The 13734-nt window shown below is 41.0% G+C and overlaps 1 protein-coding gene across 1 annotated transcript; it reads right to left on the minus strand.

Moving 5' to 3' along the window:
- CEP70 (centrosomal protein 70) lies at positions 1-12255 on the minus strand (the record flags this gene model as incomplete). Its single annotated transcript, XM_084288607.1, has 17 exons — positions 1-134; positions 519-598; positions 1451-1565; positions 2876-3044; positions 3574-3720; positions 4394-4564; positions 5221-5323; positions 6428-6502; positions 7123-7211; positions 7605-7704; positions 8384-8443; positions 9584-9753; positions 10072-10252; positions 10559-10682; positions 10837-10936; positions 11420-11758; positions 12235-12255. The coding sequence occupies 17 exons, from the start codon at positions 12253-12255 to the stop codon at positions 73-75; spliced, it is 2106 nt and encodes a 701-aa protein (XP_084144733.1). The 3' UTR covers positions 1-72.
- Positions 12256-13734: the final 1479 nt, after the last annotated feature.

Below are 13734 nucleotides of genomic sequence, written 5' to 3' on the forward strand. Positions count from 1 at the left end.
GCCGTAATGGTATTCGTCAACAGGCTGCTTCACGGGTTACATAAGTCTTCCTAGAATAGACCAGACTAACTCTTAACTAGCTGCCAATTTCAAGTTTTGTACAGTAGGTAAAATATCATCCAGGTTACTGATCTCTGGAACAGAATGAAAAGCAAAATGGTAAGACACGTACATAGAACACCCTCAACTTCAGCCAAAATTCTAGCTTAATGTTAGATATACAGCTAGTGAGCAAAAAATACAGAGAATAAGCTCCTCAAACCTTTTAATGATTTTAGGAAAAAAAATAGTTTGTGAGTAATGCAATTGAATGTAAATCAACCCCATTTTTAATGAAAACAAACTTATGTTGGCCACTTTCTCAGGAAAGAGTGAGAGTGAGGCAAAAGTTAGCACCTTTTGTCATACTTTGTGTTTTGCTGCACACCAGGAGTAAACAAAATAGGTGTTAGCTATTTAAAGTCTTAAGAGGAAGCTTTGGCACGAAGATAATTACAGCTGCTACAAATATTACTCACCTAGAAGACGGAGCAAATCTTGAATGAGAGCTTGAAAGGGTGGAAAGAAGCACTCATGTTCTTCTAGCTTATTGATTATACTGAAATTAGTAAATAAGAATATCAGATCAAAGATGTAAGACCATTTTAAGCTCACCCCGTTGGCTGTCTTGCCACACTGTGTCATTGCTTTCTGAAAACACTGCTGCTTCGTAGGATGTAAATGCATCTACACCAAAAACGCATTCTCAAGTTCTGAAAACTGCAGGCAGCAACTATTAATTGTCAAAAGATTCTCTCTAATTTCACTATTTCTGCCCTATATACATCCTTCCTTTCCTTCTTACGTAGCACCATGTAATTTTTGGATAGGAACAGTAGCCCATGTATGCTAAATATACGGCTTGGGGGTGGCTGATGTAACTGCTTCAGAGGTGGAGGCAAGGAATATTTTACAAGCAGCTCATCTCTAGTCAGAATTGTGAGAAGCATAGAAAGGTTGAGGGAGTTAGTACTGTCACATTATTAACTGTGTCAAATTTACTGCTGCAATTAATCTTTTTGAACATTTGTATAGCACGTTCTCAGTGCAAGCTCTCACAATTTGCTACCACGTGTATGTTCTCAGCTGTTGACGATGAGAGTAAGATTTGTCCAGTTCCCAAAATACACGGGTAGGAAGTTTGAGGCATACATTCTCTCAGCAACTAATACATGTCAGTGTTAGACCTGAAGCCTTGAAACACTTTCAGCTCCCCACCAACACGCAGTAGTTGCTGTGTCTCCTCCTGAAACACAGTTCCATGTAGGATAGTAGTGAGTCCTGAACTGTCACAGCTCACTGGTTTTGAAGCAAGTGATTAAAGTCACTTGCAGTATCAGACTTAGACAGGTCTCTCAATTATCAAGTTTGAGGTTTGAAGAATTGTTGTAGATGGAACAGCCCTAAATACCTGTGAATGTCTTGGGTCCCCAGAAGCTGCTGTACCTGCTCATTCACATTCTCGTTAATGATGTCACACAGTTTCCCAACAGTATCCACTACCACAGTGGGTGGAACTGAACTATCTGGAAAACAAACATTCATGTTTCTGGTAACAGTAAAAACAGGAAAATAAGCCACAATTCAACTCTTAAAAGTACCCAGATTTTACTCAGCTTTCACACCTCTTGGCCTATGAGTTTCATCATTCACAGAAAGCAAAGTGCCTACATTCAGAAATAAACTAATGTTACTGGGATGAGGGAATCTCTCATTAATCCTTTAGTAGCTAAACACTTGTCAGAGCCGTACGTTCTCACAACTGAAATAGTCCTAAAGTCTTCCCTACACTGTCAGTGGAAAGCAGCCAACTGAAAAATATAAAGAGGTTATTCATTAGGTTCCTGTAACATGACAGAAGTGCACTGTAGGGGGCTAGGCCAACAAGGAACTTGCTCATCCACACTTTGTGAATAGCCAGAACTTGCTTGGGTATTGTTTTTAACCTGCCTTGACTACTGTGATGAAAGGTAAGGGGCTCTTTTTCCTTCTCTCACTCAGTTTCAGAACTATTTGTGGAGGAGATTTCTGCTGAGCTCCATTGCTTTGTGACTTTTAGGGAGATGAGAAGCCTCCTCAGTTTTGTGCTGGTGGCAGGCAAGCAGGCAGGCAGTTTGCTGCTCTCTTTGACTGAAGCTCTGAAGACCTTAGTCCAGGAGCCTTGCCCTCTGGTTGTATACCCTGCAGCACAGCCAAGCCTTTAAACCCATGAGCTCAGGGAAAATTAACAGCTGCTGCTCTTCAGAAGTACAAAACCAGAAAAGAATGGGCACCTGGAGGTAACTACTGCAGGCTTCTGAGTACTGGCACTTACGTCTCAACATTCAACACCACAAGTTTTTTTAAAAAAACAAACAAACAAACAAAAACTTTAGGAGCATTAGAGGTAAGTTCCTGAGGACTGGACGTACTTACCCTTGAATGAGTTACTGAGGAGAAATATATAGCAAAGGTTATATAGATAACAGCTGTTCCAAAATTATTGAAAGAAGCAACACACCATTCTTAACTTATTTTTCAAGTAGAGAGTGAAAGATGATAAAGGAGAATTACTAAGTGAGTGCAAATGAAACAAAACTACAGCAAAAAAAAAAAAAGACATCTCATGTTGTTCCTTTCTCCTTCCTCTCTGGTATTTCTCAGTGGCTCCTAAAGGCTTACAAGTTTTTTCCAACTCCCAATAACTGACAGCCCGTTTTTATATTTCAGTGAAGGATAAACCTAGTTTTCTCATTACTCAGCAGCTCGACATATCCTCTGTACAGAGCTGGCCTTTCACGTATCATCTTTTTCCTTTGGAAATAGTCTGAAGGAAAGCCAGGCAGTAAGCCCTTACCTAGTTCCAGGAGCTCGTGGAGATTTCTCATAGCGTTGGTCAGTTCCCCCAGTTTTGTGTAAACCTCATTCATTCGTGGATAAATGCCATTCAGAGAATTCACATCAAACAGCTTCTGGAAGTGCGAGATTATTGCATACAGTGCCGGTAAGGATGGCGTCTGGCTGTTCTGTAGTAAGCAGAAAGAGTAAATTGGCAGTGCTGTTGCTTAGCAAGGATTCTTCTAAACCACGAAACATTCTTAAAAGTAGTCTGTGAAGAAAACCAGGTGTTAACCTCCCTTATTAAACCAAGGCATTTCAAATATTCTTAAAGCCGAAGAGTTATTTTGAAGAGGGTTTTCAGACAGATATCCAGCAAACCAAAAATATTCTTTAAAAATACTCTTTTGAAAGTTTTCTGTTGCTTATTATGTCTGTTTATATATTCTCAATGCTGACAGAGAGAAACAGACATAACAGGATAATACCCAAGACTACAGGGCAATGCAAATTCATCATTGGCCAAATGACTTTGATTAAAGCAGTCTTCCCCAGGGTGAATTTATCCATTATGTTAAAATAGTCTCTGACTATTGAACATCTTCACACACCTATTTCTTAAACTCCACAGGGCTTTCAGATACACAGGTCTGATCAACATGCAGAGAATGCATTTTAGTAGGTAACTTTTGTTTATAGGACTCTGGTAAGAATTACCTTTTCCTTGTTTTCTATTTCTTCCAAAACTGTATCTACAATGAACTGAAGGTCTTGAACTCGTATGGATTCTCTGCTTTCCTGTGGATCTGTGGTGTGCCAGGGCACCAGTTCCAGAGTCAGTTTTCTCAATGACCTGTGTAAATCCTTTTAAGAGGGAGGGAGATAGGGAGGGAGGACAGCTTATTATAGTAACTGCCTAGAGTTGCTTTTACTACAGAGATAGACTGATCCTCTGTTTCTCATACGCAGAAGTATTTCAGTTTTAGAAACAGCAAGGTCTTAGTTTTCATGGAATTTAAGCATTTTCTTGTTTACATTCTCTGAATTCAAACAAACACTGATATTCTGAAAGTGAAAAATACTTCATATATTACTGCCTCAGTGAAATAAGAAGTGTTGGTCACAGAAAGCTTGGTTTTAAACAAGATTACTTCAATTGTATTTAAATCAAAAAGTTACTGTTCTGGTAAGGCAAAAGGGAAGGAGAATGTGTCAGCATTTGCGTGCCGAATACAAAAACTCCAAAGCCTACACGTGGTCCTAGGAACTCAACCAGTGAATGAAAACATTTACATAATATACACAGAAGAATTCATCTGGCCTGCATGTTTTTCACTTTACTATGCTTTACAGTCGTATGAACATTTTTAAAACTTTCTGCTGTCCGTTTAATACCAAGTCAGACAACAACAAAGGTTACACACACACACAAAAAAAAAAAAAAAAAAAAAAAAAAAAGAGCTACGTACAGGGAAGCACTGAGGGGTTGTCAGCAGATGAAAGGAAGAATATAAAGCCAAGCGCGATGGTTCCTTACCTTTAGGGCCATTAGTTGATCTGCCCACATTTCTATAGTGAGTGGAAGGTGCTCAAATCCACATTCCTGTCCATTCTCTTTGACATAATTTTGTACTGGCCCTTTACTGCGCCTATATATTAATGGAGGAGCTCTTGGACTTCGTATAATAGAATCAATATTGGACAACACCTTCAATAAAAAAAAAAAAGTTATTGCTCAAATACAACATTTTATAATAAAATCTCTCACCATTAGAATCGTGATTATCTAAACATTAAATCATAAACATCTCCAAAAAGTTACTATCGATGAATTTTATAGATGCATTCAATACATAACAGAGTCAAACGTTTTAAAATATGGTAGCTAAAAGATATGTGAAAGTAATGCAAATAAGATTTCCCACCGAGAGATACTTGATGTTCATCTCCTTGCAACATTGTTACTTCCACTTTACATTTTGCTAATTTTTACTATATTTGCTCTTTCTTTACTCAAGGTGAAATAAAGGCTACCACCTCCTCAGGCATATTTAGAACTGTAACATCAGGATGTGATTTACACAGGACCTTGATCAGATACCCTCTCCTAAAAGGACTTGGGACTAAATCATTGATTTGGTGTTTACCAAGCTAGCCTCTGCTTTTTTGGTGTATTTTCAGGTAGTTTACACTAAGCCCACATTAACCGCCATATGCAGAACATTCCACATGTTATGGACAGGGCTTTACGTAAACTCTTCGATTCAAAATAGCAAGCTTCAGTTTACATAGCTAAACAAAACAAATGCATTATATTTCATTATGAAAGTGCTAGATACACACAGTACGATGAAATTTGCATACCTGTAAGTACTGCTGGCTCACTGCCTGCAGCTGGTCTGCTCCTGCAGTACTCTCAGGCTCTTTCTTTTCTTCTGTTCCTTCTCCGATACCACTCCCTGAAGACCTGCATGCCAAATGCATACAGTAGGTTACACAAATAGCCTTAGCAGAGATACAACATTCAAATGGATTAAAGAACCAGGAATGTAGCACAAACTTACACCTACAAAGTGAAGTCTCCATTTTATAATGCCTGCCAATACCATTCATTCAAACTGAGCTAGTTTAAGAACATAATAGCTAATGTAAGTATCAGAAATTTATCTCAGGTCTCCAGGCTGATGTTATTCGAGACCGCATGCTAATGGAGAGGGGACAATACTAGATGTGCAGTTATTACTTGAAGTTCTACAGTGGCTTTAGAGGTGAAACCCAGAAATTTACTCAAAATAGTGAAATTCTATGCACAGTCTTTATCTACTTCTGCATGAACATCTTTCCTGCCTTACTATATGTAACTCACTACCCTTCTTGTCAATTCTAAGGTGACCTTCAGTCTAAAACTACCGTCTAAATTACACCCAACGCATGAGAGAAATGATCATTTAGACATACACAATGTAAAATGAAGAACCAAATATTTTTAAAGTAGGATCTTCTTCAGATTACGTATTGTGCTACAAAATATGTAACATTCAGTATGCATGTGCATGAATGCTTAAGTGAAATTCCAGATCAAGACACTTTGTCAACACTAGATGTCTAATACCTTTAATGTACTTTCTTGAAACGTTCAAGAAAAAGAGAAAAAATTCTAAGGGCAATATGGACATAACCTCATGTAGCTGCAACAGTTTGCCAACTCTCATAATACTCCCTCATTCACAACCCACAGCACAACCAGTAACTTGCTTTGGAGCTCACAGAGGCAGCAAACACCACTGTTGGGTCCTGCCCATACTGCCTGTGGGAACACTCAAATCCCAAAAGACAAAATGAAATTACAAGGACACACTGCTGTGCCCCCACCTGGGCACCATGCCATCACTTCCTGAATCCATAGGGTGTCTTCAGAGATGCACAAGTGTTTGTTGCCCATAAACCTGGCTCTAGGGAATGGCGATAAGGTACATGCTTTACAAAGTATTTTCTACATTACAGATTGCAGAGTATCTTTGCCTTTAGAAACTCAGAGGATTCATGGAAGTTACTGAAGAAAAACACTTACTGGATAGTTTTCTTTAAAATTTTCTCTAGCTTCTTCACTCGGTGCTTGTAAAGTTTTAATTCCTGTGCAGTAGGCCTGTTGGAAAGAAAAAGGTCCATATTATTTATGTGTCTTGCACTTGAAGGCATCCATAAAACTCAGCCAAGCAAAAAAGTAAGAAAGCTCTGCCAGTACGATGTCTTTCTGGAAAGGAAATTCTACAGTTACTGCCACGCAGAAATGTTAATGCAGATAGTAACTGTAATGCACCACCAAAAACCACTTTTGCTGGCCTAGGTTTTCTTACTAAAGGAGTCTGCATCTCTATGTTGACCAGCAAGTTTTAAAGTGGAAATCAGGCTTAGCAGTAATGCTATTAGTGGAAAGACTACATTTTTGTGAGTGTTCTGGGTCAGCCAGCTCACCAACCCGGGCTGTACTCGTGCGCATTTTTACTGCTTTCGCTAAATAAAGTGCAAATATTGATGCAATTGTCCAACACAATGCACTGCACAATAATAACTGATACTATTATTAGCTTAAGGAGGGCAGGTTGATTGTTGCTGGCCTACTAGAATATGAATTCTTTTACAAATTGCTTTTAAAGGCAGATTTCACACTACGCTTTTACAATTGCTGGTGCGTTCAATTTCTGTCTTTGTAAAGCAAAGCCTACTGAAGTGCCTTTACAAAGGATGATATTTATCCTTTCTCACCTCGTTTCCAAATCTTTCTTGAGATTTGCATTTTCAAGCACAAGCTGTTCATTCCTGGCTTTTGCTTCAACAAGCTGATTCTGGAAAGACTGCAACACAAACTGCATTATTTCTTTTATTTCACTCGTTCCATAATAACAAGCTCGAGCACTTTAAAGCATGTATGTGTTAAGAGAGGTTCCCATTTGCCTTACATAGCAAGGCAGCACGGATGAGGAAATAGTCAACTAAGATCAAGAGCTTGCTGCAGGAGACCACAGGTGGAGAACCTGTGATTAAAGAGGTCTTTGCAGTGCTCAGCAAAGACTCACAATATAGCACTGAATCTTTGCATAAATAGACAGTGAACCCTGCCCAGAGAGTTTACAAACTATGAAGACAAGAACAAGCAGATAGAAATCAAAGACACATGTATTTCTGTGTGGATCTTCAGGGGTTACCATTTAGAGATCTGCATGGACTTATTCTTAGCAGTTCCTTACCGTCAGCAGTGCTCTATAATTAGGAGTAGCATCCAGATTTAAAAACTCTTCCTTGCTTTTTACTTCTCTCTGTGCATGATCTTCATCTTTTTTATATTGCCTATTAGGAAGAATAAACTCTCACAGTTTATTGCAATTCAATTACCTCAAAGCTCTAAGTTGGTTTAGTTAGCAGTTATGTATGATAATGTTTCCATAAATTGAAAAATAATCAGAATAGAAATTTTGCTCTAAGAGCCACTGCTCTCCTCCTCTCTCACTCTGTGAAGCTGTTTCATCTACTAATTGAGTACACTTATTCCTCCAGAGAAATTCCAGTACAAGCAAATCCCATTTCAGCTTTCAAGATAATAATCTCAAATTACAGCAACGTCTCTCAGGTATCTGCTGGTTGCTCTGTATCACATAGGCACCATGATGGAGCTAAGAAGCTGGAACTTTTTTTTTTTCCCCAGTTGAGTGAGCACAGCTAATGCAGTAGTTCTTCCTGTAAACCACTGCAAGAAGGGAAGAGGAAAAGCAACCAAAGGCTTGTAGCTCAAGTGGCTAAATACACCCGCACTCCTAGCTGCACTGGCCTCCTGATCTAGCAGCTGCTTAGACTAACTGACAGTTATTCCCGGGATGAATCCAAACTTCCAAGACCATTAGAGTCCCTTGCTGTTTCTTACATGCTAGTGATGACATCTGGAACACAGAACTTTTACAAGTTTTCCGAGCAGTAAGCAGAAAGAAAAAACTTTGAGCAGTTGGACCACGAGGCATTACGTGAGACCTACCTTAGCTCCTTTTTCATTTGATTGATTTGAGATTCATAGTAATCAATCAGACAAAGAAACCTGAAAAAAAAAAAAGGGAAAAAATGCTATCATAATTTTCAGATCTTTTAAAAATAATCATGTCCTAAAGATACTATAACCAGCCCATTGGAAGAGGACATCTTGCACAACTGCACTGTTTCAGAAGTGACTGCATCAACCAGTAGGTTCTCCCTCATATCCAAAAAAGAAATGTAGAGGCATTAACCCTATATTAGACTCAAAGTGTTAAAATTACTCAAGACAAGACAAAAGCTAAATCCTTCTGACAGCTTCCTTGCCTTCTGCCTGTTTTCCCAGCACACTTTAACAGTATGGCACACTCAGTTCTAGGGCTACAGTGACCAGAACGAAGGGTCCCACATAGCCTGAGAACAGGGATATCCAAAAAACTGCAAGTGCTTTCCAAGAAGTGGTTGCAAGAAAATAAAGCCACAGAAAACTGGACAGCTGAGAAACTGCCTTTCCTCTTGAGCCACTCTGTGATTTTCTGTTTAGATACAGGTGAGAAGACCCAGGGAACCAAATTCAGTGATCCTTTTTCTCATTTAGTGAGGGCACAGCAAGAAAATGTCAGAAGCACACAGACAAACCCTTTGAAATTCTTCCTAGGTTAACATTACTAGTCAGACTTGGATGACCCAGCCACACCAGCACAACTAAGTGACAGGTACACCAGGCCTAAAAACTGTCTAATCTCTGATTATAGTAGACATGTAGAAATTTTATTCCACGAAACATATGCTTAGAATATTTTTATAACTTGCACAAAAGTACCTGGGAAAACTTACAGCATGCCTGCAGTTAGCAGTTGCAAAGACTGCTTTCCCACACTGTTTCTTAAATTTACATTTTAAAACGTTAAATCCCAGAATGAAATCACCCTAGCAGATGCTGAATGTCCACAGTGAATCATTCTTCTCTCTTTGCTGACACCTAGCGTATGCAGTGGCTGAGAAGTTTTACTTTTTGCCATCCAGCTCACATTTATCATGCAACAACAAATTATTGCATTAATGTACCTTTACAAGGCTTCATATTTCAGCTTGCACTCCTAAGGTATCCAACTTTCTTTGTATTAAGTATCAAGAACAATTATTCTAAAATCTGTTTCTTCGTTTAATGCTACAGATCATTTGCCAATACAAGAAAATTTCTTACTGCTGATCCAGAAGCGACTTGGGAGCTCTTTTGCAAAACCGGCAAAACATTTTGGTTTGAGTGGCAACACGCTGCTGCTCCTCCATCCCAGCTTTGCACAGCTCCTTCTGCAAACGGGCAATAATTTCTTCCTGTTCTTGCAGCTTTTCCTGTTGCTGTTGATATTTTGACTGTGAAGAGATTATAGGAGCATTCTGAAATTAGAATAATTTGCACACCGGAGACAGTGCTCTACTAACCCAAGTAGCACTTGGTCCTAAGGAAGCTTAGCACTTGCTTTTTAGACATACTGAAGAGGCATTGGAAGAAGGGTTCATATTTTTTCCAATTTATTATAAGAAAATGCTTCAAAAAATGTAAAATCTTACCAATGAATAACATATTAACTCTGACACAAGACTCGTGTTTATCTTGACCTATTTAAATATTTCTAGTGCTTTCAAAAGAAGTCAAAAGTTTGAGTCCTCAGACAGCACTGTGTGAATTACCTGTGAGACCTGCTGATCTTTTTGAAGTTCTTTGACTTGATTCTGTTGCTGGCAAACTTTAGCTATCGTCTCATCTTCCAGCTGACAAATTTTTGATTTAATGTTTTTCACCACGTTTTCCAACTCATTAGCCCGTTGTTCTTGTCGAGATGCCCGACCTCGTTCCTGTCGTATCTCATCTCTAAAAAGATAAATCCTTGATTCAAATTAAACTCATTTCACTAAATACAGTGAAGGATGTGCAGGCCCGACAAACATTATCTGATAACACCCAGTAATAGCCTACGGCAGCAGATATAGTAAATATGCTGCTGTGAGACAAAGCAGCAGATTAATTACGACAAAAGCTCAAGCAGATCTAGGCCAGCATTGCTGCATACTGGACAAAAATCTCAGGGAAAAGGTCTCAGGCCTTGGGTGTGACAAGCTCCACCTGGCAGAGCTTTTGCTCTGCATTAGCGAGTAAATTCCTTCTGCCACATCTCACCTCAGATTACGATTAGCCTCCATGAGGCCTTGCATCATCCTCTGGTGGCGGTCGGTGTCTTCCACCAGTGTTGTTAATGCAAGCCTTATTCCCAGAGAAGACTGAGTATCTATGACGATCATATCTGGAAAAATACAGAATAAGCAAAGTCTTAGCAAAAGGCTTTTAATAACTGAAGAAGACTGTATCACCGCTACCAAATGGAAGTGATGGCTTTAGAAATACCTTATGAATTCTGGCTTGGTATGCAAGAACTTGTAAAATTGGCTTTTCCTTACCTGATACATTTCTGCTGTTTTGGGGGGCAGCAAGACTCACTGGTCTCAACCCATGCCGCATTAATAGCTTGTTTAAGTTTTCCCATTCGGCTTTCTCCTGCTACAGTTGGGAGAAGAGGCAGAAACATGAATCCTGAAGACAAGCTGGTGGCCTCCTATTCCTCTCGTCGTGCATACAGTGGAAGACACCCAATGCCCCCAAATAAAAACCCAAACCAGCACAACAACAAAAGCACTAGAAGTAACGGACACACAGTCACACCAAGCCACAAAAGCCACAGTCGCTCTAGGTGGATTTGTAAGATCCATAAAAAATATTGGGGAAATAAAAACGCTAAACTTAACACACAGACCATCCAGGTTATTTTGATCACTGTTATAAGAGAAAAATACAAGATCAGGCCCCAGGCTCGGGCTCTCCTCTGGCGGCAGCGCCTCAGGGCCAGCCCTGCCTCACCCCCTACCTCCCGGCCGGGCACAGCTTCTCGGCAGCCGTGCACCCGTTTTGCTCCGTGTTTTATTTTTATTTTTTATTTGGTTTTCACCGCCCGGCAGCCGGGCCACCCCGCGCTCACCCCGGTACCTCAGCCATGGCGAGGAGCGGCCGCTCCGAGTGCGGGGAGCGGGGCGACGGCGGAGAAAAGGGGAAGAGAAGGAAGGGATCGAGCAGCTGGGAGGGATGGCAGCGAGATGGAAGGCGGGCTCCTGAGGCGATGGGGCCGGGGATGGGGATGGGGATGGGGCCGGGGATAACGTCCCGCCCGCTCTCCCGCCCGGTGGCCGTGAGGGGAGGGCAGGGAGGCGGGCTGCCGCCATTTTGAGGCGCGGGGCGGAGCAGGGAGCGGAGCCCCGCTGAGGTAGGAGCGGGGCCGGGCCGGGCCGAGCGCGGGCTCTGGTTCTGGTTCTGGTTCTGGTTCTGGTTCTGATCCGGATCCGGGTCCGCTTTTCTCTCCCTCAAGCACCGCCGTGGATGGGGTGGGCAACAGCCGGGGGTGGGTTAGGGCGGCTGCGGAGCCCGGGCTGCTGCCGTACTGCGTTATTCGGCTGCCAGGAGGCGGCACCACGGGCTGCAGGAGGAGCTGCGGAAACGCGGCTATCGGGGTTTAACTGCAAAAGAATGATCTTTAGCGATAAATTCTTGTTTTTGTCCTTCTGCACGGCACGTTAGAGGACGAGGCAGGCTCTCGGGATGGTGTAGGAGGTGCTGGGAGAGGATTTGTGTCTGTGTGTGTGTGGCTGGTGGGGGAGCCCTGTGCCCTGGGCTCAGTACCTCCTGCTGTACCCACACACCTCACAGCAGCGGTTTGGGTGGGTTCCTCACAGAGACCCTATTTCTGCTTTATTTATAAATAATAAACAAGCCCTGTACAGGACTGCATCCCTTGGGGGGCTGCTCACCTGGGCAACGGGAGATGCCATGGAATGATGCGGCCTTTGCTTAGGGCACTTTCATCTCATCAAAGACAATAAATGATCTCTGAAACAGAACAATTTATTTTTTTTTCGTTTTCAAACAGAAACGGTTGTCACTACTGCCAAAAACACAAACAGTCCTACAGCAGTGTTACGCACGTTTTAAAATAGATGCTTCAGTCAGACTGAAGGAGGTTTAATTTTAAGTGCATGCTTACCATTGTGCTGAAAAGAGACCCTAAAGCTTACAACCTTAATTCATTTTTTCACTAGAAAGTACAGTTATCAAAAAATCAGTTGTCACTTTAATTATAGCTGTTGGTAACTAATAACTCCATTGGGTCAGAGTGAAAGAGCTTGCTTTAGAAGTGCCTTACGGTATTCTTCGGCTTGTGAAGTGTGAAAGTACGATTCCCTGACAACCCATGGGAGTTTCGTTATGGCTTGTGTAATTAGCAGCATAGCTGAGTCCTTTCCTTAACGCGGATAGGTCTAGCACAAACTGATTTGGTTAGTCAAAGCAATGTATTAGAAATAAGCCAGCAGTGTTGTAAAACCACAGTCATTGTCAAAACAAAACCCTTAAGCGAGAAGCAAGTGATTTATTTGTGATGAACGTAGCTGTTACCACAGAATTGCCAGGTTGGATTGCTACCAATGATTGTTGAAAACTTCGGCGATGATTTAGAAAAAACAGCAGGTGAAAGTTGTTCTCCTCTGCTATTTCATGTCCCAAGGTGGCAGTAGCCTCTAGTTACCGTTTGTGACTGAGGTGTGGAGGCCTGGCTTTAGTTCCTGCTTTGGTCAAGCTGTTTCCTTCCAAGCTTTTGTCAGGCAAACCATTTTTCCATCAAAGAAGTGACAAAATTGTGATGTGCTACCAAAGGCAGAGTTAATTGCACATACTGATTTTGTAAATTAATACTTTTATCTGCCTTTTAGTCCAAAAGTGTATTGCCGCTTATATTTCTGGTAGTGCATGACAGTTCATGACACTTTAAAAAATAACCATGACCTTACCTGGAGAAACAAGGAAAATTTAGCTGTCAGCACTTTCCTGCTGCTATTCTGCTTTTCTTTTTTTCTTGCTGCTAGTTGGATTAAAAGCCGTTTTGGTTACTATGGCATCCCGCGAGGAGATTACTGTCTATGAAGATGAAGTAAGGTAAAATATCAGAACTGAGTATGAACAGCTTTTGGAAAGATATCCACCGTTCCAGCAGTTGCTTATGACTGTATCTAAACTTTAAAATCATTTAAATGGAAGGATATCTTTCCCAGTCTTCTCCCCTGTGTGTGTTTGTGTGTGCAGAGTTGTATCTATGAATGATGTAGGTAATACTTATGGGAGATTACAGACAAATTTGTTAAAACAGAGTAAATTATAATAGCTAAACTGGTCATCCCAACTATTTTTCAAGCTTAGAAGCTAAAACAGTTTCTCAGAGACCAAATAAAATACTGCATTTTAGTGCCTGCCAAGAA

Source organism: Netta rufina, assembly GCF_964035555.1.
Source record: "Netta rufina genome assembly, chromosome: 6".
Classification (NCBI taxonomy): domain Eukaryota; kingdom Metazoa; phylum Chordata; class Aves; order Anseriformes; family Anatidae; genus Netta; species Netta rufina.